The sequence below is a fragment of the Doryrhamphus excisus genome, linkage group LG7 (genome assembly GCF_037039965.1).
Source record: "Doryrhamphus excisus strain RoL-2023G ecotype Guam linkage group LG7, RoL_Dexc_Guam_v1.1, whole genome shotgun sequence".
Lineage (NCBI taxonomy): Eukaryota > Metazoa > Chordata > Actinopteri > Syngnathiformes > Syngnathidae > Doryrhamphus > Doryrhamphus excisus.
Window position 1 is genome coordinate 14,094,966 of NC_136363.1, and position 26,058 is coordinate 14,121,023.

The following is a 26,058-nucleotide window of genomic DNA, read 5'->3' on the forward strand; positions in this document are numbered from 1 at the left end:
GCATCGATTTGCGCATGCGCACATAGGATCTGCTCGTGGACGTTGGACAAAGTTGTTCCACTTTGTGTTTGTTGTGTTGCGTGTTTGTGAGGAACATGCTGCTCACGTTCTGGGTACGTAACTTCTTCTTCTCACGAGCAGTCGACCCGCGAGCGGACTTCACGAATCACTAGCACGCGCGTGTTCGTGGAGCGCGAGACATCTGATGACGTGCTGCTGCTGCTGCTGATGATGATGGTGTTTGTTGCCGTATTGAAAAGACGAAGATGGACATTTCTGACCCCTCCGTTCACGCGCGTCCCCATTTTGCTGTGACGTCACCGTGACATCCAACAGTGTGTTTGATGTGATGTGCGCAGGTGCTGCTGGCGTCGGGCTTGTGGCGCTGTGACGTCATCAGGGCGTACGTCTTCCAGGCCAGCCGACCCGCGGAGGGCGGCGATGCCCCGCCCCCCCACACCAAAGGTGAGAACACCCTTGTGCTGCCATCATGCGTCTTCAGCCAGGGTGCTGCTCACACGGTCGTTTGGTGTCCCTCCAGTGGTGTCAGAGTGGGTCAGCTCGGCGGGGTCGTGCAAGGGGCGGTGCTTCGAGCTGGAGGAGGCGGAGCCACCAGGATGTCGGTGTGATAACTTGTGTAAAACGTACTACAGCTGCTGCTCTGACTTTGACCACCACTGTCTGAAAACAGGTCAGTCCCATTAGCTTAGCTTAGTTTAGCTTAGCTTAGCTTAGCTTAGTGGCATGTGCTGTGAGCAGCGGGAGGTTTCGAGTGCCGTCAGGAGCGTTGTGGCGAGTCGAGGAAGGAGGAGCATGCGTGCCATTGCTCGGATGACTGCCTGGAGCGAGGAGACTGCTGCTCCAACTACAAGTCAGCTTGCAAAGGTACACGCCCCTCCCCCACCTGGCGGTGGCGCCCTTGGGCTAACTTGTTCTGTCTTTTGGAGGCGAGACGTCGTGGGTCCAAGGAGATTGCGAGCACATTGGTGGCGCCGAGTGTCCCGCCGGGTGAGTAGCTCTATGTTGTTCAAACAGGAAGTGGTGTCCGATATGCAAATGAGCAGCGTGACTCGTTGCCCTCGCAGCTTCGTCCGGCCCCCCCTCATCATGCTGTCTGTGGATGGCTTCAGGGCGTCCTACCTGAAGAAGGGTGTGTCCATCATCCCCAACATCCAAAAACTCAGTAGGTTGGCATCCCGCCTTTTCATAGACTCTACCCACTTCCGCTAACATGTGTTTCCTGTCAGGGTCTTGCGGGACGTCAGCACCGTACATGCGTCCCGTGTACCCGACCAAGACCTTTCCTAACTTGTACACGCTGGCCACGGTGAGTGAGGGCATCATGTGACCTGTTAATGTGTAGACTGTGTCAACAGTGCTGGGGGGGTGAGACCCACTCAGCTCCCATCTGTCCACTCTGCCCGCAGGGCCTCTACCCGGAATCCCATGGGATTGTGGGGAACACCATGCATGACCCAGTCTTCAACGCCACCTTCAGCCTGCGTTCCCGTGAGAAGCTCAACCACCGCTGGTGGGGGGGGCAACCGGTGAGTGTCTGCAAAGGGGCGACTGGCCCCTGCAACCTCGCTTCCTGTTTGTGTCACATTGCCATGTCGCCGGCAGATTTGGATCACGGCCGAGGAGCAAGGCGTAAAGGCCGGAACCTTCTTCTGGCCCTGGTAGGTGATGGCTGGTTACCATGACGACCAGGCCGGCAGCAGTGACGTCCTCACCTTGTTTCCAGGGTCATCCCGCTAGAGCGCCGCATCCTGACCATCCTGCACTGGCTGCATCTGCCCGACCACCACAGGTGCGCGCACGCTTGTCATTTGCTGATGTGTGCTTGACGTGCACGCTGTGTCCAGGCCGTACGTTTACGCCGTGCACTCGGAACAGCCCGACACCTTCGGACACCGCCTGGGCCCGCTGAGCAGTGAGGTAAGCGACGCCATGAGCAGAGCGCTCGGGGCGAGGGCCTGATGCCAGCCCCCGTGTGTGCGTGTACGCAGCTGGACAACCCCCTGAGGGAGATCGACAACATCATCGGTCAGCTGATGAACGGCTTGAAGCAGATGAATCTTCATCGCTGTGTCAACGTCATCATCGTTGGAGACCACGGTGGGGGGAGGCGGCAGGTATCAAAGCCTTGTAGGGTGCGGTGAGGGTGATGATGATGAAGGTCTCGCAGGCATGGAGGAGGCCCACTGCGACCGCACGGAGTTCCTGAGCAGCTACCCGCTCAACATCGATGACATCTCGCTCATTCCGGGATCGCTGGGCAGGATTCGACCCCGTGAGCCCAAGTCAGGCTTATGTGAGTCTGTGTGTTGTAGGCCCCGCCCCCAGCACTGTCTGTTTCTCACCACTTGTGTCTCGCTTGCAGATGACCCCCAGGAGGTGGTCGCCAACCTGACGGTGAGTAAGGACCGCCTCCCGACGGTGCGTGGCGGCGGCTGACTGTGGTTTGTTGCAGTGCAAGATGGCCACGCAGCACTTCAAGCCGTACCTCAAGCAGCACCTGCCCAAGAGGCTCCACTACGCCAACAACCGCCGCATCGAGGACGTGCACCTGCTGATGGAGAGGAAGTGGCACATCGCCAGGTAACGCCACGTACAAGCGTTGTCGCTGGGCGCCACTAACACGCCGGCGGTGCCTGCAGGAAAATGCCAGAAAAGATCCGGACTCGGTGCGGTTTCTATGGCGACCACGGCTTTGACAACAAGATCACCAGCATGAGGGTACCTCCTACACTGCTACGCATGCCATCGTGTCACATGACACGTGCCATTGCTCCACTTCCTGTTTCTGCAGACCATCTTCATGGGACACGGGCCCAGTTTCCGCTTCCAGACTCAAGTGGCGGAGTTTGACAACATCGAGCTTTACAACGTCATGTGTGGTGAGTCCAACGGTCAGCACGCACGCGCACATGCGACCTGACTCCGCCCCCTCATCCTGCCACAGACCTGCTGGGCCTGAAGCCGGCACCAAACAACGGGACGCATGGGAGCCTGAACGACATGTTGAAAGAACCGCCGTTTGAGCCCGTCATGCCAGATGAGGTGACGCCGCCGTCGCTGGACACAGAGGTGGTGGCGACCTCTGACCTCGGCTGCAGCTGCGACGACGAGGTCAACAGAGGGTTTGACTCCGCCCACGATGAAGAAGTTGGTCGTGTGTGAGAATGATTTTCTTATCGTGTCTCAGAACAAAGTCGACGAGGTGACGGCCACCTTCAGCCCCTCTCAGGACAACATCTACGACTACAGTATGGCCGCCGCCCACGTGCTGGCGTCAGGTGGCCATGAGGTCACAAATGTGCTCTTTGTCCCCGCAGACAGCACGCTGCTGCCCTTTGGCCGCCCCGCCGTCATGTTCGATGCCCACTACGGTTTGCTTCATCACACAGACTTCATCAGCGCCTACAGCCGCCAGCTCGCTATGCCGCTGTGGACGTCCTTCACGCTGCCGCCGCTGCAGGTACCTCCCCCGCAAACTTCCGAACTCCACATGGCCCGCCCCCTGTGTGCGGTAATCTTCTATGGCGACATCAACATAAAAGGCGCCGTCACTTTCCTTTCCTGCTGTGGTTGGATGGTGATGAGGGAGGGAAAGTGGGTGTGGCTTGGCTGCCAAATGTGTTGTCTTCGCCAGGAGGACGTGACTCCTCTTCCAGGCGGTTCTACCGGCAGCCCCTGTGTCCGGATGGACCCACGCGTGTCAGCGGATCACAGTCCGAGCTGCACTGCCTACCAGCAGAACCGTCTCCTCACCTACGGCTTCCTCTTCCCGCCTGGTAAGCGGCGAAGAGTCAAAGGTCAACAGTCAAAGGTCAAAGGTTGAGGTCAGCATGTGTTCTTTGTGTGGCAGAGTTGGCTTCATCTCCCGAGTCCAAATACGAGGCGTCGCTCATTACCAACACCGTGCCCATGTTCCCCGCCTTCACCAGTGAGTCACATGCTGCCTTTGTCCGGCACTCACGCGCCGTGATGTCGGCGCCAAGCACTCGTCTCCGCTGGGCGGGACAAAGACGTGGCTGTCCTGGGACGCTCTCTGTGTGCTTTCACAGTGTGACGCCACGCTTTCATTTGATCACGTAATGTCTTCCCTCACTGTACGGTGGTCACATGGTGTTGTCTGGGTGCCTGCAGGAGTGTGGCGTTACCTGCAGGGGGCGCTGCTGAGACGCTACTCCCAAGAGAACGGCGGCATCAACGTCCTCGCCGGGCCTGTGTTCGACTACGACTACAATGGCCACCGTGACGCCCTTGAGGACATAAGAGTGTGAGTCTGCGTCACGTCACGGAGTGATGCCGTGTCTAACGTGAGTGACGCGTGCAGATGGTCTCCCGGCGCGCGACCCATGCCCACCCATTTCTTCACCGTGGTGACGAGCTGCCGCCAGCCCAACAAGACACTGGACGAGTGTGACGGAGAGCTGAGCGTCTTTTCCTTCCTGATCCCTCACCGAGCTGACAACAGCGAGACGTGCAACGTGAGTCTGTTCCGACAGCCGTGGTTATCCTGAGGGGGCGTGGCTAACAGGTGGACAATGTGTGCAGAACCAAGACGACGAGCAACAGTGGGTGGAGGACCTCCTCAAGCTTCATACGGCCCGAGTCCGAGACGTGGAAATCCTGACGGGTCTGGACTTGTATCGTTCCACCAACCAGACCTACAGCAGCACCCTGAGCCTCAAAACCTACATGCACACCTTCGAGAGTGACGACTAGACCACCGCAACCCCGCCGTCTGTTTTTGTTCACCCATGACCGCAAGCACAGCAACAGCACTCTCACCTTAGTGGGCGTGGCCAGATTAAAGGTGACATGTTGGAGACGCACATACACACACGTGTTGATCTTAGTACACAATGCAATTCCATGTTGGAACTCGATGAACTGTTCACTTGAGTGTAATGTTCCGTTTCAGCCATTGGAGGGCGCCATTGCTCCTAGTTTTAACATCACTGACTGCCATGTTTTATTTAACGCTCAAAATAAAAATGATATTCATATCCAGAAAATGTCTTTATTATTGAACCACTTGTCTGAGCGGTCCTTATGACGAGGCTAAATGTGAAAGCGAACGCCTGCTGCTGCTGCTGCACACCTGTGTCCAATCCGCTGCTCATCTTAAAAGCCAGCAGCAAGCAGACAGCAGCTGCTGTGACGATGTGGACGAGACGTGGGTGGTGCGTTCAAACGTCTTCAAGTTTGAGGTAACATGTTGTGCACCTTAATGACTTTAGATCCATAGTGACCACTCCTGCCCTCAGGCTGCTGGTCCTGCTGGTCCTGCTGGTCCTGGCACAACACGTCAAAGGTGAGGAGCAATACTTTCGGTTCTGATTGTACTTGATGTGTAATGTGACCCATGCAGCTTCTCAGAACCGCAACGCTAATGGACCTCTTGCTGGCCTCCGAGGTTCTGTGCTGTCTGGACCTTCTGCTGCTCACTATGGTCCAAAGTACCCTGCAGGTGTTCCACACAACCTGAAACCCGTACTAAACACCGGAGGTCCTCGTCGGTCCTTTGGTGGATGGACAGATGGCTATGCTCCAGCAGGAAGTGTTCCCTTTTACAGACCTGATCGGCAGATGCCGCCCAAGCCAACGTGGATTCTTCAGCGGCAGCGTCAAGGCCGACCCGACACGGTCGACACCAAAGCCTCCTCTCAACACCGACCAGAAGCTACCATAGTTTCCAGCGGCGGGATCCAGATGGTGGCTGCTCTCATGCCACAGACGTACAAACCCAAACGGCCACAGCTGCAGAATTCACGCAACTTTGAAAGAAGACCGGTTCTGATGCCACAGAGGTATGAAAAAGCGGCACGGGGGCTACCAAGGTACGAGCCCAAATGGCCAAGCAATTTGGTGGCCCCAGATGAGTGGAAAAGGACATCCAGAGATGTTTCGTGGTTACCATGGTGATGCTCATTGCCAGGTATGTTGATATGAACAACCAGCGAGTTGCTTTAAATTAACCCCCCCTCCCCCCTCTCTCTTTAGGTTGCTTCTGGATGGTTAATAAAAGTCCAACTCATATCTTGTGTTGTAATTTCTCAAGCATACAACTTTAAACGATCACATGATCACAGCAAATAAATACATTGAAGACAAACACTTATGGTTTTTGATTGGCAGCTGTGGGGCGGGTCTTGAGCCGCAGCAGCTCAGGGAGTGGTCGACGACTGTCCTGGTAGAAGTCGAGTCCTGTGATCCACTCGATATCTCGGACTCGTGCTTGGTGGAACCACATGTGGTCTTCCACCCAGAAGGCTTCGTCTTGTGCACTCTAGACACACAATTTGTCAAGGGTGAACATCTAATCATCTAATGTATGAGAAATGCTTGCAGGCTGAGGCAGGTGGAGTCTAGACCAGTGCTTCCCACACCCTTTACAGTCAGGGACCCTTTCAGACCCCTAATCCTGTACACCACACTTCCATTTCATTTGATAGACTTCATCTAAGCCTGACTCAGGATGGCTCTGGTTGAAGTCAGCATATTAATGTCGTAGCAAATAGAAGGGGAAGGCTGACCAATCATGGCAAAGCACTTTCTGTCCAAAGCTTTAACATGGATGTCTGTTAGAAGTAGACTAACATTGTCTTACTGTTGCTTTTGGAGATGTTTGCTGTTATTTACAAGTGTCGCTGAATGCAGCGGCAACTTGTGTCCCAGGGGTTAGGTGATGCACCTGAATGCACCATTTTAGAAAAAGCTGGAGCAGCACTGAAAGTAGTTTGCTAGTTTGGATCCTGCTGGTTGAGTATGAAGTGTCCATAATCTGCCTGGAATCTTTCCATGGTGTCCCAACTCTTTAAAAACCACCAGCTCCTTGTTAATCGTATTTTTTTCCTTTGGCTTTTCCCTTCAGGGGTCGCCACAGCAAACCAATCTCCTCCATCCAACCCTGTCTTCTGCATCTGTCTCTCTCACACCAGCTACCCTCATGTCCTCCTTCAGTACATCTATAAACCTCCTCTTTGGTCTTCCTCTACGCCTCCTACCTGGCAGCATCCTTCTACCAATATATTCACTATCTCTCCTCTGGACATGTCCCAACCATCTCAGTCTGGCCGATAACTGACTTTATCTCCAAGTTGCCACAGCTCTGCACATCACCCTTGCTCTTAAAAATGGCCACCAACACACTTCTCCTCCATTCCTGAGGCATCTTCTCACCACCTAAGATCCTATTGAACAACCTGGTCAGGAACTCTACTGCTACCTCTCCTAGACACTTCCATACCTTCACAGGTGTACCATCAGGACCAAGTGCCTTCCCACTCTTCATCCTTTTCAATGCTCTTCCTACTTCCTCCTGTCTTGGCATCCCCCTTAAATGGAAACCATTGAAGCAAAAGTACCTTGCAGTTCTCCGAGTTGTCTGGTCTGTGAGGCAGCAGGAAGGAGATGGTGTGCAGCTCGCCAACACAGGAGCTCACCGGGTGGCTGACGTTCTTGCAGCTGGTCAGCACAGCAAAGTAATGCGTCGGGATGGAGATGTTGCCAGCAGATGCCGACCTGGACTCGGACAAGATGGTCACAGGTGGCTTTCACTTGAACCCAGCTGGGATGCAAACAAGGAGCACGCAAGTCTTACTGGGAGATCAGCTCGAATGAGTCATAGCGCCCGTCGTGATCATAGTCGAAGGCGGGGCCCATCAGCACGTTGATGCCGTTGTAGATGGAAGCGTACTTCTTAAGTAGCGTGCCGTGGAAGTAGGACCAGATCCCTGAGGGGGTAAAGAACAGCAGATGACATAAGAAGCAACGAGTCCACTGTGGAGGTGGTTTGCACGAGGTCCACATTACTGCTGAACTGGGGGTACATGGGCACCACGTGGCTGCTCAGCAGGCCATCGTACTGCTGCTCCTCACTGGCGCTCAGTTCTACAACAACAACACAAGATCATTAGGGGTCACAACGCAGGGTGTCATGTGGTTCCCATGCGTACGGGGGGGGTACAAGAAGCCATGTTGGAAGTCGCTATAATGGTCACACCGCCGACTCTGAGATGCAGGAACTCTGACATCAGCTCGCAGACAGTTGGGTTGAACAGGCGGCAAGGGGTCCAAGTTGCTCTAACAGAGGTCAAGGTTACTAGACGTGAGCGTTGGCTGACCTTGACCTTTGACCTTAAGTGTGAGGTGTACCGGCTTGTCGAGCGTGAAGGAGCTCCACAGGGGCATCATGACATCTTGGCTGTAGGCGCTCACAAAATCATCGTGGCGCAGGATGCAGTAACGCTCCGACCGCCGCAGCAGGCGAGGTCGCCCGAACATAGCGTGCTTCATGTCGGATGCGGACTCTGCAGAGAGAGAGCTCATTTAGCTGAAGGTGCAACGCACTAGCGACAGTGCGGTGAAACACGTGCACCTTCCTCAGATGTCAGGTTGAGCCGGCGGTTGGCAGTGACCACGGCGCCTTCACTCTGAGGAAGAACCCACTTTGTGTTGTGACTTTGTTTGGTGACCGATACGTGTCATGTGACTTGTACGCACCAGGGCAGGACAGGAGCAGCCCAGGTCGTCGGCGGGCTCCAGGTTAGTGAGGTGGCACTCTACAGGTCCACTCTGCTCCAACGGGGGCTGTGGGGAGTAGAAGGGCTCTCGGAGGATGTGGTTCATGCTGCCGTGCGTCCCGTTGTTGTCGCTGGGGGAGATCTGCAGCAAGTCTGTAGACGGACATGCGGTCAAGCGCTCATGCAAGCACACGTCCGTGCCACTGAAGCACGCGCCGACTCACCACACATGAGATTGTACAGCTCGATGTTGGCGAAGGGTTCCGCTTGAACTCGGGAAAGGAACTTTGGGCCGTAGCTGACAAACATGGCCTGACAGGAACAAAAACAGCCTTCAGTTTGTTTTGCCAGATGGAAGCCTTGTCTGCTCTCGCACTCACGTGCATACTCTCCACATCGTTGTCATAGCCATGTGCGCCACCAGAGCAGAAGCTGAGTGATCCGGGGCGCCTGAAAGCCAACACAACAATGACAAAGACACCAGTAGCTAATGCCACAATCACAAATATACACAATGACAGATGCCTGTTGCTAACGCCACAATGACAGAGACGCCTGTAGCTAATGCCCGAATCAAAAAATATGCACAATGACAGATGCCTGTTGCTAACGCCACAATGACAGAGACTCCTGTAGCTAATACCACAATGACAGAGATGCCGGTAGCTAATGCCACAATGACAAATATGCGCAATTACAAATGCCTATCGCTAACACCACAATAACACAGACTCCTGTAGGTAACGCCATAATGACAAAGAAGTCTGAAGCTGATGCCTCAATTACAAGACGGCTGTAACTGACGCCACAATGACAGAGACGTCTGTAGCTAACACCACAATTACAGATATGTGTAGCTTAAGCCACAATGACAAATATGCAGAATAATAGACGCCTGTAGCTAATGCCACAATGACAAATATGCACAATAACAGATGCCTGTCGCTAGCACCACAATGACAAAGACTCCTGTAGGTTAAGCCATAATGACAAAGAAGCCTGTAGCTAATGCCACAATGACAAGATGGCTGTAGCTAATGCCACAATGACAGCGACGTCTGTAGCTAACGTCACAATTACAGATGCCTGTAGCTAACACCACAATGACAGATGGCTGGAGCTAGTGCCACAGGCACAGGTGTGTGACGGATACCTCTCAAACAGCCATTTGGGCTCCACCAGGACGTTGACGTCCTCAATGCGACGGCTGTTGGCGAAGTGGAGACGCTTAGGCAGGTGGGACTTCAAGTAAGGGCGGAGCTTCTGATTGTCCTTTTTACACTAAAATGAGGAATGACAAACGCGACACGTGTTACATGACATGCTACGTTGTAAGCTGCATGTCACGTGCTCACCGTCATGTTGGCAACAAGTTCCGCCGTGTCCACTGCAAGACCAAAACAGGATGATGTCATTCAGGCCACACCTCCTTCACCGCACCACAAACTATTAGCAAGCGGTACCGGTACAGTGCTGGTACCTGCGCTACCACTCTGTTATTGTTACTGATCACTTCAGGCCATGACCCCCCCTCCCACAAACAGGACTAAATTACACTGGACTGAACGAGACCAAAAAGATTTACGCACAGACGGCATCCTTGTCCTTGGCGCGGATCCGCCCAAAGGGCCCCTCGTTAACCACATATCTGCTCACATCACCAAGCAGGTCCTCCAGGTTCTCCTTCCTGTTGCAGCTGGTCTCTTCCATACCTGTTGTGTCACGTGACATGACTTCCACCTGCTGACTGATCAGATTGACCAACCAGATTGATCATGTGACATTACCGTGATCGGCAAGGATGACGATGTTGGCGCAGCGATGAAGTCCTATCTGCTTGAGGCCGTTCATCAGCTGACCCACAATCTTGTCCACCGCCATTATGGCCGACACCACCTGGACCACAGTCACATGACACATGTTGGTACGTGTCGGAGGTGGAGAAGGTGATCTGGTTTGTTCGTGGACGTAGCGGTCGTTGGACGGAGGACACGGTGCGTTGATTTGGATGAGGCGTGCGATAAGATGCAATAAAACTTTTGGCTAGGAGCCAGAGTGAGGTGTAGATAAGACCTCCTGATGATGGGGAAGGTAAAAAAAATCCAAGCGAGACAGAAAAACATCACGTGTTGGATTCAGTGAAGACAACGCACCCCCCCACTGGCAGGGCCGAAGCTGTGTCCTGATTTGTCCGGTTCCTCCAAGTAGAGGGTGAAAAAGTCCGGTCTGGGGGGAAAAGAACACACAGTGACAAGACAGCTCAGGTTCTATGTGGCCCATGGACTTGGAACTTGGATCTGGTCCATTCACCTCTCATGCTCCGGCAGCTGCAGCCACGTCAACACCGTCAGGACTCGCTCCTCAAATGGGATTTTCCTGCGGAAACGAAGGCAAAAATAGAAGAACACGACTTTTGTTTCCTGTGCAGAGCCACAAGAACACACGCATACCCGTTGTAAGGCCGGTATAAGTCCGGGAAGCTGCCGTTTATTTTCACGTCGGACCCAGGCCAGAAAAAGGTTCCGGACTTCAGCCCATGGGACTTTGCCGTGTGCCAAATCTTCAGAACAAAGTCAACAAGTCAGAGCTACAGTTGGAAGACCGCAGGTCATGTGACCATTCCTCATGAAACTCTAAACTTCACTCAGGTCCAAGTCCTCACACCCGCACTACTCACTGGTTGTCCCAGGTACCAGGCCGGGTTGTCTTTCTCCGAACTGGACAAAGTGAAGGTGGCGTCCATCACGGGATCGTACATGATGTTGTCAACCAAACCGTTGGACTCGGGGTACAGACCCTGTGAGGTTCGGAAAGGGGTGTGGCTTAATTAAGAATGTCCTAGGCAATGTCACGTTTAAGCACTACTTGCCGTCACGATGGTGTAGTGGTTTGGGAAGGTCTTGCTGGGAAAAGCCGCCTGCATGTATGACGCTGACGCTCCGCACGTCTCTGAAAGAAGACAACAACTTCCTGTCACTGATGACCACAGCTGGAGTCTAACCCAGGGCCCACTTGCAGCCGCTAAGTCAAGCTGTAAGACTCCAACCGAGAACCTTTGGCTGAGAGGCACCCGGGATGCGTTCTCACTCACTGAGTTTGGTCAACACAGGGATGAGAGCGCTCCATGTGCGCAGATACTCGGCCCGAAGGCCGTCCAGAGAAACCAGAAGAAGCGGCTGCCGCTTGAAACTACGAGCAAAAGCAAGAGAGGCTGAGTGTGTTGTAATGCCACCTGACGCCCATAGAGGCAGCAGTGAGCCAGTCCATTCTTATGCTGCCCCATGTTGGAATGTGTGTGTTGTTGGTACCCTGGTGGGCACGAGGGGCGCGACAGGTCCTCGCACTCATCCTCCACCCACTGTGTTTGGCCTAAGAAGACAAAGGTCATCGGGTTATGCCCGCTGCTGACCCCCAATGCGTTGCGGCGTCTCACCGAGGCAGACGTGCTGATAGTTGCTGCAGCAGTCCCGTGTCAACGCACAGTCGTGCGAACAGTGGCACCGGCTGGTCGGCAGCCGCGCCTCGCCGCAGCGCACCCTTGTGCACTCCCACAGCTCACCTGCACACAAGCCAGGCCTTCTGGGTTAGCGTCGGTGTGCACGAGAAGGGCCGGGGCACACGGTAGCGCTCTCACTGGGGGCAGTGCAGAGGTCGTGGTAGTCATGGCAACAGCTGCCGCCGGAACTGCAGCCGGTGTCACATCTGCAGCCAGGGGCGGCGGCATCGTACGGCTCGTAGCAGCGATTCCTGCATGACGTCTGCGGTGCCACTGGGGGGTGACAACACCATTTAGGACATGACAAACTTCCAAAGTCCACCGCCGTGCTCATAGGAAACTTCTGGAATTTGCTCTGTGGGCAGGGACGGTCTTCAAAGATGTTTCCGCGTGAGTCATGCTGAGTCAGCATCCCGTGTTGCCATGACAACACCCCTTGAGGCTGGCTGCGTTGTGTGAGGTGCGCATGAGGAGCGTGCACGTGCAAGTTTGAGAGTACCTTGGTTTTGGCAATGCTGCAGGTCCAGTCCAAGTCCAAGTCCAAGTCCAAGGATCAGGGTCACCACGGACACGGCCAAGACGCCAACCTGTGAAAAGCAGGAAGTAGAAGATTTGCTAGCATTAGCATTAGCATGGCACCCCGTGACTGACAGGTGACCAGTCCACAGTGAACCGACATCAGCTGGGGTAGGCTCCAGCTTCTTAGTCCCTTGTGAATCTATTTAGCAACATGTGACAAAAACCGATATGTAACCATGGCAACACTGCTGACCTAAAAAAAACATGGAGGAAAACTTAAGAAAGAACGTGTGTAGTTTGTGCGCTACTCACAAGAACAACATTCTTCTTCTTCATCATCAGGCCGACTGAGACGCTGACGCTTACGATGGTGACCTCCGGACCAGGCGTGACTCCAGTAACTGATTAGCAGGACATGCAGATAAGGCCCCTGACGTCACTTCCTGTAAAAAAGTAGCAACAGGTGAATCACGTGACCCATTTGCTACCTCGGGAATACTCAAACATCCTCATCTTCAACCTCATCGTGTGCTGGACCTCCTCCTGAGTCACGTGACACTCATGACTCAGGTGGTCTCGGTGACCAGCGTGCAGGAAGTGGGATCCATCAGAACAGTTCGGACCAGTTTTGGAGTGCATCGGCCTGTTTGCCCGCCAGGTGTCACTGTGGTTCCTTCCAGGCACCATTCTGTTCTGGCCTCTCGATGTTGGACCTCCCACTTTTGTGCTGGGTTCGTCTCCCCCCGCCGGACAGCAACACCGTGTGGATCCCGCCTGTGTCGCGGCGGCAATGTCCGGTACCGGGAGCTGAGCTGGGGAAAGGCGTGAAGGTGGAGCTGGAGTAATGGACCAGCCGGAATTGTTCGGTAAGGAGTGTGTGTTATTGGGGGGAGGTCTGGGGGAGGGGAGGGGGGGTTCTGATGGTCTTCACGTCAAATCAAGTTAAGTATAAAAACTGCTTATGGATTCTTTTAATACGATTCATTTTCATTTCGCCAGTTTCAAGTTGCTTTAGTTGAAATCCTTTTGGACTCAAAAAAGTTTTGTTTGTCTACCCCGAGGGCGGGGGCGTACCTGCTACTTCCGTATGTGAGAGTGGGCGTGGCCTGACAAATTCCTGTTGTGCATCCAGGAGCAGCTTTTCTCTGCGCTATCTATATGTATCTATATGTATCTATATGCTGCATCCAAACATTGTGCTAACACGCTAACATGTCATGTAGAGAGCGTGCGGGACGCTGTGGGGCGTGGGGTCAAGCTGACCCTGAGGCGCAAGGTGCAGCTGGAGGTCAAAGGTGAAAAGGTGGAGAACAAAGTGCTGGTGAGTATCAAACCTGTGAGCTTCCTGCTGCGATCCGTACCCTGTGCACACACATCACCGTGTCAGCCTGTGGACTTGTGCAGACTTGTCACACACACACACACACACACACACACACTGCATTCCACACAGACATGTGTCAGCATGCCCCCTGCGTCATGGTGGGGTGAAAGCGTACATGTTAAGAGAACTGATTGTTCACATCGCCATGGAAACAACAACTTCTCATCAATAATCAATAAAGCTCTGCATGTCTGGCCCGTCCGTGTGTGCGTGCAGGCCTTAGCGTGGCATCGAGCCTTCCTGCTGTCAGCACGCATCCCCTCCAAGGTGGGTGTGCATGTTCACGTGTGTGCTGAATGACAGACCAGGAAGAGTTTCACGGAAGGACGCGTGTGTGCAGGTGGAGCAGTCCCTCAGCTACCTGGACATCCAGGGAATCCATAGCAACAAGGCGACGCAGGTGAGAAGAAATGCAAAGAGGACACATCCATTCATTGGTGGTTGGTGACGGGAGGCGCCCCCCCCCAGGTGGTGCTGGAATGCGAGCGCGGCCCGTGGACGCTTTGGTTGACCTCATTGGAGGAAGTGGATGAAGTGATCGCTCATGTCGGGTTCTGTCTGCTGAGGATCTGCCCGGCCATGTAGGTACCGCCTGCCCCGTCCAGTCAGAGCCGAGTCAGAACCTGCGACCAGAAACTTCCTGGCTCAGCGTCCTCCTGTGATGTCATCCCAACAGGAAGCTGATGAAGAAGGTGAGCGTGAAGCCTCCGGAGCGAGCCGCCACCTTGCGCGCCATCTGGGAGCAGCAGGGCCCGCTGGACCTGGGACCTTGTGGTACAGAACTTTGAGGGGGCACGAGGGGGTGTGGCCAAGCTGCTGAGATGCTGATGTCTTGCAGGAGGATTCTCTCATCAGTACCGCTGTGTGTGTGAGCACCTCAACCTGCCCTACAGGGACGAGGTCCAGTGGGTCGGTGCTGAATCTTTTTTAGGCTTACAAGTAGAAAGTAGCTATTATGAAGTAGACAGTAGTAGTAAATAATGAGTTAGTATGAAGTAAAAGGATATTTTAATACACAGTACTCAGTAGTTGCTTTGGTGGTTGTGGTTTTGGGTCCACCAGGATGTGGACACCATCTACCTGAGCCAGGACACCAGAGAGCTCAACCTTCAGGACTTCAGTCACCTGGACAGCAGGTGAGGCCGCTTTTAGCCCCGCCCATCATTCCCCCCAGCAAGCAGATGTTCCAGCTGTGTGTGTGCGCAGGGATCTGGTGGCCATCGTGGGCGTGCTGGAGTTCAACCAGTGGTTCACAAAGTTGGTCTCCAAGGACGTCAAACTGGTAACAGTCTTTGTCTCGCTGAACTTTGGCGTATTCATGCGTCCTGCCGCTTGTAGTCCACAGACGTGTGCGAGCAGATCCTGCGAGTCGTATCCCGATCCGGTCGCCTTGAGGAGCTGGTTCTGGACAACGCCGGGCTCAAAAGGTCAGATGTCCCAGTTGAAAGTCCCGCTGGTACATGTTGGAGACATCCTGACTTGTTGTCTTCTTCAGTGACTTTGCTCACAGGATGTCGCTGGCCTTGTCTCATAACCCCGCCTCCTCGCTGCACACCCTCATCCTCAGCAACAACGCTCTGGAAGACAAAGGTTCTCATGCACACGCGCCACGGGACACATCAGAAGAAGGCAACTGTGTGTGTTTGTGTATTGCAGGCGTGTGTGTTCTGAGTGGTCAGCTGACCAAACTTGCAACAGGTCTGAAGCAGTTGAATCTCAGCAGGAACTCCTTGTCTCCCAAAGGTGAGGACGAGGCCCTCACAGCTGGAGACAATGATCTCCACTCAACTCACAGTGTGTGTGTGTGTGTGTGTGTGTGTGTGTGTCAGGCATCAACTTCCTGTGTCAGGCTCTGTGTGTAAACCCCAGCATGGCCGCCACCCTCACACACTTGGAACTGTCGGGAAACTCGCTTAGAGGAGACGACCTGCAGGTACCGTGGGTCTCCTTTGTCCTCCTGCAGGACATCACCATCCTGACTGTCTTTTTCCTCACAGAACCTACACAACTTTTTGAGTCATGACAACCACTTACAACTTCTGGATTTGTCCTGCAGTGACTGCTCACTGGAGCAGGTGAACCCCCCCGCACGCCTCGCCCACCCCCACACACACAGGAAGCGCAGAATAAACTGATTGATGTTGTTTGTCTGCCAGACATCAGCGTCTCTGCTCAAAGGATGTTTGAAGCACCTCAGTGTTCTCAACATGTCAAAGACTGTCTTCTCTCACAGGTCGTTGTCCTCACTTTAGTATCCCTCGTAGTACACAGTATGTAGTATGTAGTATTATGGAATGATGAAGCTGTGAGAGTACACGTTTGTACAGGAAGTGCAAAGAGGTTCCTCCATCCTTCAAACAGTTCTTCAGCTCGTCTTTGGCTCTGACTGCAGTCAACGTGTCGGGAACCAGACTTCCTGCGGAAGCACTCAAGTAAGGCGGGTAAAAAAATGGAGGCTCCGGCACATTTCCTCATGTCTTGGTGTCTTCAGGGCGCTGCTGCTGGGTCTGGGCTGCAACCCCAACCTCAGCGACGTGTCTCTGGATTTGAGCAGCTGCGAGGTAAAAGCGTTGTCACAGACACAAAGAGGGCGGGGCTTGTTGCAAAATTGTAATCACATTGCTTTGACTTTCAGTTGCGCTCAGCAGGATCTCAGATCTTGGAGGGCTGCATTGCTGAGATTCCCAACATCTCCAGTCTGGACATCTCAGACAACGGTTGGTACCAGTCTGCAGTTGGTCCATATATATTTGGACACTGACACAAGTTTGGTTTTTCTACCCTTCTACTGAAACATACTCCAAAGATGGTGATATCATGGACATAAAGTGCAGACTCTCAGCTTTCATTTGAGGGCATCCACAGTCAAATTGGATGAAGGGTTTCGGAGTTTCAGCTCTTTAACATCGGCCAACCTCTTTTTAAAGGGACCAAAAGTAATTGGACAATTGACCTAAAGGCTATTTCATGGGCAGGTTTGGGCAATTCATTCATTATATCAATATAAATGAAGCAGACAAAAGGCCTGGAATTGATCTGAGGTGTGGTGTTTGCGTTCAGAAAATGTTGCTGTGAAGACAACATGCAGTCAAAGGAGCTCTCCATGCAGGTCAAAGGAGATCTCCATGCAGGTGAACCAAGCCATCCTTAGGCTGTGAGAACAGAGAAATGGCTACAATATTAGGAGTGGCCAAATATCCAGTTTGGTACATCCTGACAAAGAAAGCAGTCACTGGTCAACTCAGCAATGCATAAAGACCCGGACATCCACAGAAGACAATGGTGGTAGATGATTCATTTCCGTGGTGAAGAGAAACCCCTTCACAACAGCCAGTGACATGAATACCACTCTCCAGTTAGAAACAATACCCAAGTCTACCATAAAGAGAAGACTAAAGTAACACTGAAGTAAATAGAGAGGGTTTACTGCAAGGTACAGGCTGCTCATAAGTCTGAAGAATAGAATTAGACTTTGCTGAGAAAGATCTAAAAAAGCCAGAATGTTTCTGGAAGAACATTCTTTGGACGGATGAAACCAAGATCAACCTCTACCAGAATGATGGCGAGAAAAAAGTATGGCGCAAGCTTGGAACAGCTCATGATCCAAAGCACACGGCATCCTGGGTAAAACACAGGGGAGGCAGTGTGATGGCTTGGGCCTGCATGGATGCCAGTGGCACTGGGTCACTAGTGTTTGTTGATAATGTGACAAAGATGAATTCTGCGGTGTTCAGAGGCATTCCAATATACTCAGATCCAGTCAAATTCAGCCAAATTGATTGGGTGGGGTTCATAATACAGATGGACAATGACCCAAAACATACAGCAAAAGCAACCCAGGAGTTTATTAAAGCAAAGAAGTGGAATATTCTTGAATGGCCAAGTCAGTCACCTGATCTCAACCCAACTGAGCCTGTTAAAGACTAAACTTAGGACAGAAAGGCCCACAAACAAACAGCAAATGAAAGCTGCTGCAGTCAAAGCCTGGCAGAGCATTGAATGGAGGAAAAACAGCTCCTGGTGATGAGTTCAAGACTTCAATAAGTCATTGCCAGCAAGGGGTTTTCAACCAAGTATTAGAAATGAACATTTCGTTTTCAGTTATTGTAATTATAATAATTTTATTGTGTTTAAAATTCCTGGCATTTTTATGCAATCTTTTTGTTCAAGCCGCTAAATTAAAGCTGAAAGTCTGCACCTGGAAAAGCGGTAGAAAATGAATGAATGAATGAAATTAAAATGTTCCAAACTTCCACTGCGAGAAAAGTAGTCACTGTGCCATCGTGTCGACTGTTGGCAGGTCTGGATGGAGACCTGAGCACGCTGTTGGTCTGGCTGGCCAAGAACCGCTCTGTCCGCCATCTTTCACTGGGAAGAAACTTCCAGAACATCAAGTCAAAGTGGGTTAGCAAGCAACAAACGTGGGCATGGCTCAGTCTTCACTCCGTTTCCTTGTTTCTGTCAGGAATGTGGCTCCGGTCCTGGACAACCTGGTCCACATGATCCAGGAGGAAGAGTCAGTAAGTGACACATTGACTCAGCCGGACGTGCATGGCTTCTGGAAGTTTGACATTCCTTTCCACTCCACAGCCGCTGACCTCGCTGTCGCTAGCAGATTCCAAGCTGAAGGGCGAGCTCACCATCGTCCTCAACGCTTTGGGTAGCAACGCCTCTCTCACCAAGCTGGACATCAGCGGGAACGCCATGGGCGACATGGGCGCCAAGATGCTGGCCAAGGCCCTGCAGATCAACACCAAGCTCAGGTGAGCCACACTCCACTGACCAAAAGATGGCACCTCTTTCTCCTCGGTGCTTTGAACGTGGCCTGGTGTGTCGCTGGTGCACAGGACGCTTATCTGGGACAGAAACAACGCCAACCCTCAAGGTCTGCAGGAAGTGGCGTCCGCTTTGGAGAAGTGAGTTTGGATGACGTCTTCCTGTGACGGTGTTTAATCTGAAAGATGGGCTGTCTTTTGTTCCCGTCAGGAACTTCACCATCCGATTCATGCCGATTCCCATCGTTGATGCTGCTCAGGCGCTCAAGATCAACCCGGAAAAGACGGAAGATGCCCTGCTGAAAGTGAGTTCAAATGGTGGCTGCAGGTTGCGAGACGCTGACTCACGTCGTGTGCTTGTGTGCAGATGGAGCGCTTCCTGCTGAGGAACCACGAAACCCGGAAGTACCTCCAGGAGCAGGCGTACCGGCTGCAGCAGGGCATCGTCACCAGCACCACCCAACAGGCAGGCGACTGTTGTCCGCACCGTGTCCCTCTGCCACTTTCTTTCTGACTGAGCTCTCATCTTTTTGCAGATGATGGACACCATGTGTGTCAAGGTTCAGGATCACCTGAACTCACTGATGTTCTCCCAGAGCCACGTAATCCAGGATGACATGAAGGTTGCAGAGAATCTGATGAACGATGCCAGGAACTCCAAGACTGTGAGTGGACTTGAACTGGACTGGTAGGCTGGACAGGTGCACTTGAGTCAAACTGAAAATTGCTCCTTCTGTCTTTGGGGCGTCCAGCTGCTCCCCAGCCTGTACCATGTGAAGAGCGGCGCCCTACACGGGGCCATCCAGGACAAACTGAAGTCGCTGGCAGGAGAGGTGGCAGCCACAATGGAGGATGAGTTGCAGGTACCGCAATTGGAGCAAAGGACGAGGCTTTGAACCGCAACCTTTGAGCCCTTTCTCATGCACTGCAGATGATGCTGGCATCCATGTTGGACGCCGCAGAGGGTCTGTGTCCTCATGTGATTAAGAGGAGCGGCCTTCGTCAGGAGTTGCTGAGGGCGGGGGCCGAGAGGATGATAGTCCCTCGCAGCTTTGTCACCGCCACACTGCTGGAGCAGTCGGGCGTTGACATCGTTAACAAAATTAGGTGTGTGTCCGCGCAAACCTTAGCCAGCCTCGGATTTGTTTGGCCGCATCACCTTTAATTAGCGTGGCTGTTCTTTGTCACCAGTGAAGTGAAACTCAGCGCGGCGTCCTTTGTCTCCGATCGTATTGTGGACGAGATCCTGGACTCTTTGTCCACATGGCAGCACACGCTGGTTAGTCCTTTTGTCCCTCCCTTCGTCCTCCTGTCCCTCACTCCGGCTGTCTCCAGGCTGAGCATGTGACCAGGAAAGGCCAGCCTGTGTTGCGTCCCGAGTCTCAGGAGACAGAGGTTCTAGACGAGATGGTTCTGCAACCGGAGCGCCTCGAAGAGGAAGGTGACCGTCAGCTGGAGGACGCAGACACTGGCTTGGTTGGACTTCATTCATTTTCTAACGCTTTTTCCTCACGAGGGTCGCAGGGGGGCTGGAGCCTATCCCAGCTGTCTTTGGGCGAGAGGCGGGGTACACCCTGGACTGGTGGCCAGCCAATCCCAGGGCACATATAGACAAACAACCATTCACACTCACATTCATACCTATGGACAATTTGGAGTGGCCAATTAACCTAGCATGTTTTTGGAATGTGGGAGGAAACCGGAGTACCCGGAGAAAACCCACGCATGCACGGGGAGAACATGCAAACTCCACACAAAGATGGCCGAGGGTGGAATTGAACCCTGGTCTCCTAGCTGTGAGGTCTGCACGCTAAGCACTAGACCGCTGTGCCGCCCTTGGTTGGACTTGTTGTTGATGAAGACAAACACGCAAAAACAAAAATGTTTTCCTCTCCAGATGATGGCCCAGTCCAAGAGGAAGAGTATTCTGGTTCGGATGCTGCGGCCCGTCTCGGTGGCTTTTGGTAAGTCTTCATGAGCATCAAGTATCAATCAAATACCTGGAGGTCCCTCTCATTGTCTGTTGCTCAGAGATGGAGTTTGACCTGGACAAGGCTCTGGAGGAGGTGGCCATCCATGTGGTGGACCCGCCTCCCTCCCAGCCTGAAAAAATGCCTCTGCCCTCATCCACCCCTGCATTGGAGGAGCTGCCACACATGGAGCACCAGACACTGCAGCATCACACCAAAGTGCGACCTCGGCCCAAGAAGAGAAACAAACCCAGCAGAGTCGCTGTAGGTCGCAAGCAAAACGTCCCATACCTTGAGCAGATATGGTGACGTGTCTTCCCTTCAGCACGTCGCAGCCACTTCAGCACCTCAAGGGGCGGAGCATCAGGGCATCATGGCAAAGGTTGACGAGGGCGTGGATGAGTTCTTCTCCAAGAACATCATGAAAGTCAGCTTTAAGTGAGAAGCTCTGTTAGCATGCACATGTCAACGAATGCTGCGAGCCAATCAAACGTCCTCTTGTTCACCCTCAGACGTCCCGTCGCACAAGTGGTGCCAGCGAGCACGCAGGAGGCGCCTGAAAAGAAGCGGGAATCCAGGAGGAGTGGTTTCTTCAACCTGATCAAATCTCGGACGTCCCGCTCAGAAAAGAGCCAGGGGACGGCCTCAATCAGTCCGCCTCCGCCAGTGTCCCCCACCTTTGTTCCCCCCTTATCCTCTGTCAGCAAGGAGCTTCCGCCCATGTCCCCCGGGGCGCTGCATAGGGATGACAGCTATTCCGACACGGATGCCTCACCGGCCCCTGCTGGGGTGGCCAAGAAGGAGGAGGGAGAGAAGGAGGACAGCATGGAGTCGGACCATCCGGTCGTCCCGCGTCACCTTGGAATTCCGGTCATGGCCTCTGACCTTCTGGCTGAGATGAAGGCGCGACAGGAGAAGATGGTGGCTCAGAAGGTGAGTGATGATGTGGTGGGCGGGTCTTTGAAACAACTTCACCATAACGTCACCTGTCCTTGTAGCCGTCCTCCAAAGAAGATGGACACCTGGGTAAGTTGGTCGTCACCTTGGCAGCATTATTGGCTACATGCTCATGCTAACGCCTTCATGCATCCGCATCATCTCAGACGTCTCACAACCTGGACCAGTGGCCGCCCCCAGGTCCAAAACCCCCACTGTTAACCCCAAAGTAGCCCCCCCTCAACCCTGCAAAACCCCACTGGAGGAACAGGAAGTGCAGCGTACAAACTTCCTGTCAGAGAATTCCACTCCTGAAGCTCTCAAAGGTCCCATTCCTGCTCCTCGCCTGAAGAGATTGCCGTCTGCACCGGAACCCGAGTGCCACGATGGAGGTGATGGGGGCTGTATTTCTACGCTAGTACCACTGCTGTACTTCTACGCAAGTACTACTGCCGTATTTCTACGCTAGTACTACTGCCTTACTTCTACTCTATTACTACTGCTGTATTTCTACGTTAGTACTACTGCTTTACTTCTACTCTAGTACTACTGCTGTATTTCTGCGCTAGTACTACTGCCTTACTTCTACTCTAGTACTACCGCTGTATTTCTACGCTAGTACTACTGCCTTACTTCTACTCTGGTACTACTGCTGTATTTCTACTCTAGTACTACTGCTTTAGTTCTACTCTGGTACTACTGCTGTATTTCTACTCTTGTACTACTGTTGTACTTCCACTCTGGTACTACTGCTGTAGTTTTGCTTTAGTACTACTGTGGTACTTGTCTTGTACTTTTGCTGTACTACTACAGTACTTCTCAAGGACTGCTGCTATACTTTTACTCTTGTATTGCAGCTGTACTTGTACTATAATACTACTGCAGTAATTATACTCTACTACTGCTGCTGTACTTGTACTATTGTACTCCAGCAGTGGTGTGACTTTGTGTTTTTTTGGTGTGATGAAGTATCGGCTTCTTCTGGGGACGTCTTGGATCTTCCCGCCTCAAGGAGCGACCCCGGCGGGGGCGATAGGGCGTGGTCATCGCTGAAGAGGTGTGCCCGCCCCCCTTGGAGGTGTGAAGAGGAGCGAGAACGAGCCAAGTCCCTCCCCGCCGACGTGCGGAACCCTCAGGCCCCCTCCGGTTAGCTGCTAAACGTTAGCCGTGCTGGCTGGCGTGCTGGCTGGCGTGCTGGCTAGTGTGCTGGCTAGCGTGCTAAGCGTGTACCAGAAAGGGTCAGGAGGAGGAAAACTGACGATTGATTGGCGGCTTCTTTGTGTCTCCAGGGAGACGTAGGTCTGGGGAGGAGGGGCCGACGTCAGCTGACAACCAATCGGAGGCCGCTCCATACGACGGCGTCGATCAAGCCTGAGTCAGTCTTCCTTGACTTGTTTCCTGTCACATGACCCAACTTTTCCTTTTGGCTTTTAGTATTTCCGTCGTTTGTGTGTCATTGGTGTGCATTTCTATTTTGACACCATTTCCAAACAAATAAACAGGCTAGTAAGAGCACAGAGACCTTGAAAGGAAAGGTCAAAGTTCAAACGAAAAAGACCATCCTGAATCTTCATCTTCTTCATGTCCTCCAAACGTCAGACGCTCTTCATGTTGACAAACTTCATCCCGGTCCAAGTTTGTCATTTGTCCTCCCTTCCTGCACGTGTCGCTGCTCCCCCGGCGCCACCTCGCGCTGCCGGAAGTGCATCTTTTCCGACGCGGAACTGCGGTGGTGTGCGGCGGTGTCTGCACAAAGCCGCTCCGAAAAAGCCGCCCCCATGTGCGCCGTGCAGCTTCTGCGGGTGTCGGTTCGCCAGCGGATGACCGCCGCCGTGGAGGACTTCCTGCTGCGGCTGCAAAAAGAAGAAGAAGCCTCTCGACTTCCGCTGCTGAGGTCGCTGCTCACCGAGCGGCTCGCGGCGGCCGCGGACGACATCGTGGTCCTGCTGGAGGACTTCGTCAACGACTACGAGGTGAGGATGAAGCGGTCCGAGTGGGAACTCTGCCGCCAGAGGAAGCTGCTGGATGCCAAGACGCAGAGTCCCGCGCAGTCAAGCCGGACGCCGTCAGGCAGGTTTCTTGACTTCCGCTTGGAAGCTCTCGCGCCGGAAGCGCCGCTGATCGAGACGATGCTTTGGAGGTCCAAAGTGTGGCCCGCGTTAAAAACTTAAAACATCAGCTGTAGTTGGACCGTGAGAAAGTCAATATATGAAAAAAGAAGCTATTTCTCCTGAAAGGGTTGTCGTTTATAGTGAAGAACGAAATAGCAGGAACGCTAACTCATCTTAGTAGCATGAGATGTCATCTTTTAGTTTCGTGTAGATTCGTTTGGGGGGGGGGGGGGGGGGGTATAATGCTTTGAGAATGAAGTCAAGTATGAAAACATTTCCAAGAAAAAAGACAGCAGATAGGCTGTGATTTTATGACAAAGTTTTCTAACAACAAAAAATCTATTTGAGAAGAATAAACTTGTATCGAAAGGATCATTGTCGTAGCTGAAAGGAAGAAATAGTGGCTTTCAGGAAGGAATTTGGGAATGTCATTTAGTATGGGGGGCGATTAATTGGGCTGATTATCACATATCACAGATTAATCTATATCGGTGAAAATGGAGCCGATATTCACTTTTTTTGTTGCGCTGAGAGTCTGTTGCTCCCATTCTCTCTCTGAGCTTTTAAGGTGAACATGCAAGTGTTAACTCCCATAACCACCATTATCTAAGACTACTACAGCGTTTTGAGGTGAACATGCAAGTGTTAACTCCCACGTCCACCTTATCTAAGACTACTAGAGCGTTTTAAGGTGAACATGCATGTGTTAACTCCCATGTCACCAAGTTAGCCAGGCCTCCAGCACCAGTAAAGCAAAGAAATTGACAAATTTGTGGCAACAGCTAAAAATGAATGACAAAAAGGCATATCATGACACACAGGCTGCAATGGCACAGACCAACGCATGAAAGTCACAGTAATATTATTTCATATTTTGGCTATTATATTTATGTTCATGTACAGTATTATATTCTGTGTATATTAATGGTCTTATTTCATATATCGGCCCATCAGCCTATATATCGGATATGGTTAGTTAGTTTAGTGGTATTAAGAGGAATAAAACATGCACAGGTGTTGCTCTACATATCCACTGGTGGCCTGACTGGAGTCACCTTGTAGTTGGGGCCTTGGCCCATAAGGTGGCGCTGCTGGCTGTCTTTGGTTGAAGTGGGTGGCGGCCACGGCGCTCACGCTTGCACTGCCTGTCTTCCAGAGAGTCCCGAGGACGTGCGGCAGCTGGTGGTGGGGAAAGAGGTGCAGAGCAAGCCGGAGCCCCCCCGCGTCAAACAGGAAGAGGCGGGCCGAGACGATGAAGAGGCAGCTTCTCCCTCCCCCCGCCACGAGAGCGAGGGCAGTGATGAGGATTGGATGGGGTCCGGCGATGACGTGCCGGTGAAAGGGTCCCAAGTGGTTGGTGGCGGTGGCGTGTCCACCACCTGCTGCGAGTGCGGAAAAAGCTTCCTGAACGCCTTGCGCCTGAAGAGACACAAGAAGACGCACTCGGGAGAGAAACCGTACGTGTGCTCTGTGTGCGGAAAGAGCTCCCGGCAGAAAGGAGACCTGATCAAACACATGCGGACTCACACGGGCGAGAAGCCTTTCTCGTGCTCGGTGTGCGGGAGCAGCTTCATCCACAGCCAGGCGCTGGTCCAGCACACCAGGACGCACACCCAGGAAAAGCCCTTCAGCTGCTCCGTGTGCGACGAGACCTTCGCCCGCAAGGACTACTTGAAGACGCACATGAGGAGACACACGGGAGAGAAGCCCTTCTCCTGTCCCTTCTGCGGAAAGAGTTTCCGGCAGAGGGTGAACATGACGTCCCACATGAGAGTCCACACGGGACACAAGCCGTACTCCTGCTCCATCTGCGACAAGAGCTTCTCGGTGAAGGGCAACGTCAGGATCCACATGAGGACGCACACGGGGGAGAAGCCCTTCAGCTGCAGCGTCTGCGACAAAGGCTTCACTCAGAAGGTCAACCTGCTGAGTCACAAGTGTGCCGGTAGGGCGCCGCCCGACCAATGAGCTGCCGGGACTTTCCCTTTCCATGTTTGAGTCCATGTGGGCAAAGTGCTCTACTGTGGAGTGTCTTTTGGTTCTTGTGCCTGTCCCTGTCAATAAAGGCCTTCCATAAGGACCGGCAGCTGCTGTGCATCACCACCATCCATATACTGCTATTATTTTGAAAAAGCCTCACCGTGAAAAGAGGGAACCCAGGTGTCATTGCCGCTAAGCTAACACCGTCATTGATTACATTTATGGCTCTGCTGTGTGCACGTCCATCTATGCTATATTTCTAATTATTGCCTGATATATTGCACACGTCATTTTGGATTGATCCAAGATCACAGGTGTTCAACGTCACAGGGAGAGCCCGTTCACATACT

The 26,058-nt window shown here is 52.9% G+C and overlaps 3 protein-coding genes and 1 pseudogene across 5 annotated transcripts; 3 read left to right on the plus strand and 1 right to left on the minus strand.

The window, feature by feature from the left end:
- On the plus strand, nucleotides 1-5,027 carry LOC131101892 (autotaxin-like; annotated as a pseudogene). The gene is made up of 23 exons (XR_013627738.1): nucleotides 1-113; nucleotides 360-465; nucleotides 542-691; nucleotides 760-885; nucleotides 948-1,008; nucleotides 1,086-1,183; nucleotides 1,248-1,327; nucleotides 1,428-1,547; nucleotides 1,624-1,810; nucleotides 1,866-1,938; nucleotides 2,010-2,118; nucleotides 2,189-2,314; nucleotides 2,384-2,415; nucleotides 2,474-2,601; nucleotides 2,661-2,739; nucleotides 2,813-2,900; nucleotides 2,966-3,132; nucleotides 3,209-3,269; nucleotides 3,339-3,481; nucleotides 3,656-3,797; nucleotides 3,872-3,949; nucleotides 4,153-4,496; nucleotides 4,564-5,027. The product of XR_013627738.1 is annotated as an autotaxin-like (transcript).
- Nucleotides 5,028-6,090: 1,063 nt separating this feature from the next.
- On the minus strand, nucleotides 6,091-13,417 carry LOC131101893 (venom phosphodiesterase CdcPDE). The gene is made up of 26 exons (XM_058047294.2): nucleotides 13,073-13,417; nucleotides 12,865-12,995; nucleotides 12,533-12,620; nucleotides 12,172-12,306; nucleotides 11,971-12,096; nucleotides 11,846-11,906; nucleotides 11,629-11,726; nucleotides 11,407-11,486; nucleotides 11,215-11,334; nucleotides 10,988-11,097; nucleotides 10,848-10,913; nucleotides 10,691-10,763; nucleotides 10,325-10,433; nucleotides 10,127-10,249; nucleotides 9,893-9,924; nucleotides 9,691-9,818; nucleotides 8,918-8,987; nucleotides 8,762-8,849; nucleotides 8,518-8,690; nucleotides 8,393-8,447; nucleotides 8,170-8,324; nucleotides 7,971-8,097; nucleotides 7,828-7,905; nucleotides 7,616-7,748; nucleotides 7,380-7,536; nucleotides 6,091-6,301 (listed from the first exon to the last, which is right to left on the minus strand). Exons 2-26 carry the CDS (start codon nucleotides 12,889-12,891, stop codon nucleotides 6,131-6,133), a joined length of 2,583 nt encoding a protein of 860 aa, XP_057903277.2. The 5' UTR covers nucleotides 12,892-12,995; nucleotides 13,073-13,417; the 3' UTR covers nucleotides 6,091-6,130.
- On the plus strand, nucleotides 13,260-23,152 carry LOC131101968 (F-actin-uncapping protein LRRC16A-like). Of its 2 annotated transcripts, XM_058047392.2 has the most exons (37): nucleotides 13,260-13,418; nucleotides 13,776-13,873; nucleotides 14,153-14,203; nucleotides 14,277-14,336; nucleotides 14,405-14,517; nucleotides 14,613-14,710; nucleotides 14,775-14,845; nucleotides 14,999-15,072; nucleotides 15,143-15,218; nucleotides 15,275-15,363; nucleotides 15,432-15,526; nucleotides 15,593-15,679; nucleotides 15,766-15,869; nucleotides 15,934-16,011; nucleotides 16,093-16,169; nucleotides 16,264-16,368; nucleotides 16,428-16,497; nucleotides 16,572-16,653; nucleotides 18,237-18,336; nucleotides 18,402-18,456; nucleotides 18,527-18,699; nucleotides 18,784-18,852; nucleotides 18,923-19,016; nucleotides 19,079-19,177; nucleotides 19,248-19,376; nucleotides 19,464-19,574; nucleotides 19,643-19,818; nucleotides 19,903-19,990; nucleotides 20,047-20,187; nucleotides 20,609-20,675; nucleotides 20,743-20,945; nucleotides 21,007-21,119; nucleotides 21,194-21,614; nucleotides 21,680-21,707; nucleotides 21,785-22,009; nucleotides 22,587-22,763; nucleotides 22,907-23,152. In XM_058047392.2, the coding sequence occupies exons 1-37, from the start codon at nucleotides 13,397-13,399 to the stop codon at nucleotides 22,990-22,992; spliced, it is 4,005 nt and encodes a 1,334-aa protein (XP_057903375.2). In that variant the 5' UTR covers nucleotides 13,260-13,396; the 3' UTR covers nucleotides 22,993-23,152. The 2 variants fall into 2 exon arrangements, with proteins under 2 accessions (XP_057903375.2, XP_078648325.1); XM_078792199.1 differs by lacking the exons at nucleotides 13,260-13,418; nucleotides 13,776-13,873; nucleotides 14,153-14,203; nucleotides 14,277-14,336 and having other exon boundaries at nucleotides 14,467-14,521; nucleotides 22,907-23,151.
- A 106-nt stretch (nucleotides 23,153-23,258) lies between these two features.
- On the plus strand, nucleotides 23,259-25,829 carry LOC131101988 (uncharacterized). Its single transcript, XM_058047427.2, has 2 exons — nucleotides 23,259-23,691; nucleotides 24,889-25,829. The coding sequence occupies exons 1-2, from the start codon at nucleotides 23,396-23,398 to the stop codon at nucleotides 25,694-25,696; spliced, it is 1,104 nt and encodes a 367-aa protein (XP_057903410.2). The 5' UTR covers nucleotides 23,259-23,395; the 3' UTR covers nucleotides 25,697-25,829.
- The last annotated feature ends 229 nt before the right edge of the window (nucleotides 25,830-26,058 follow it).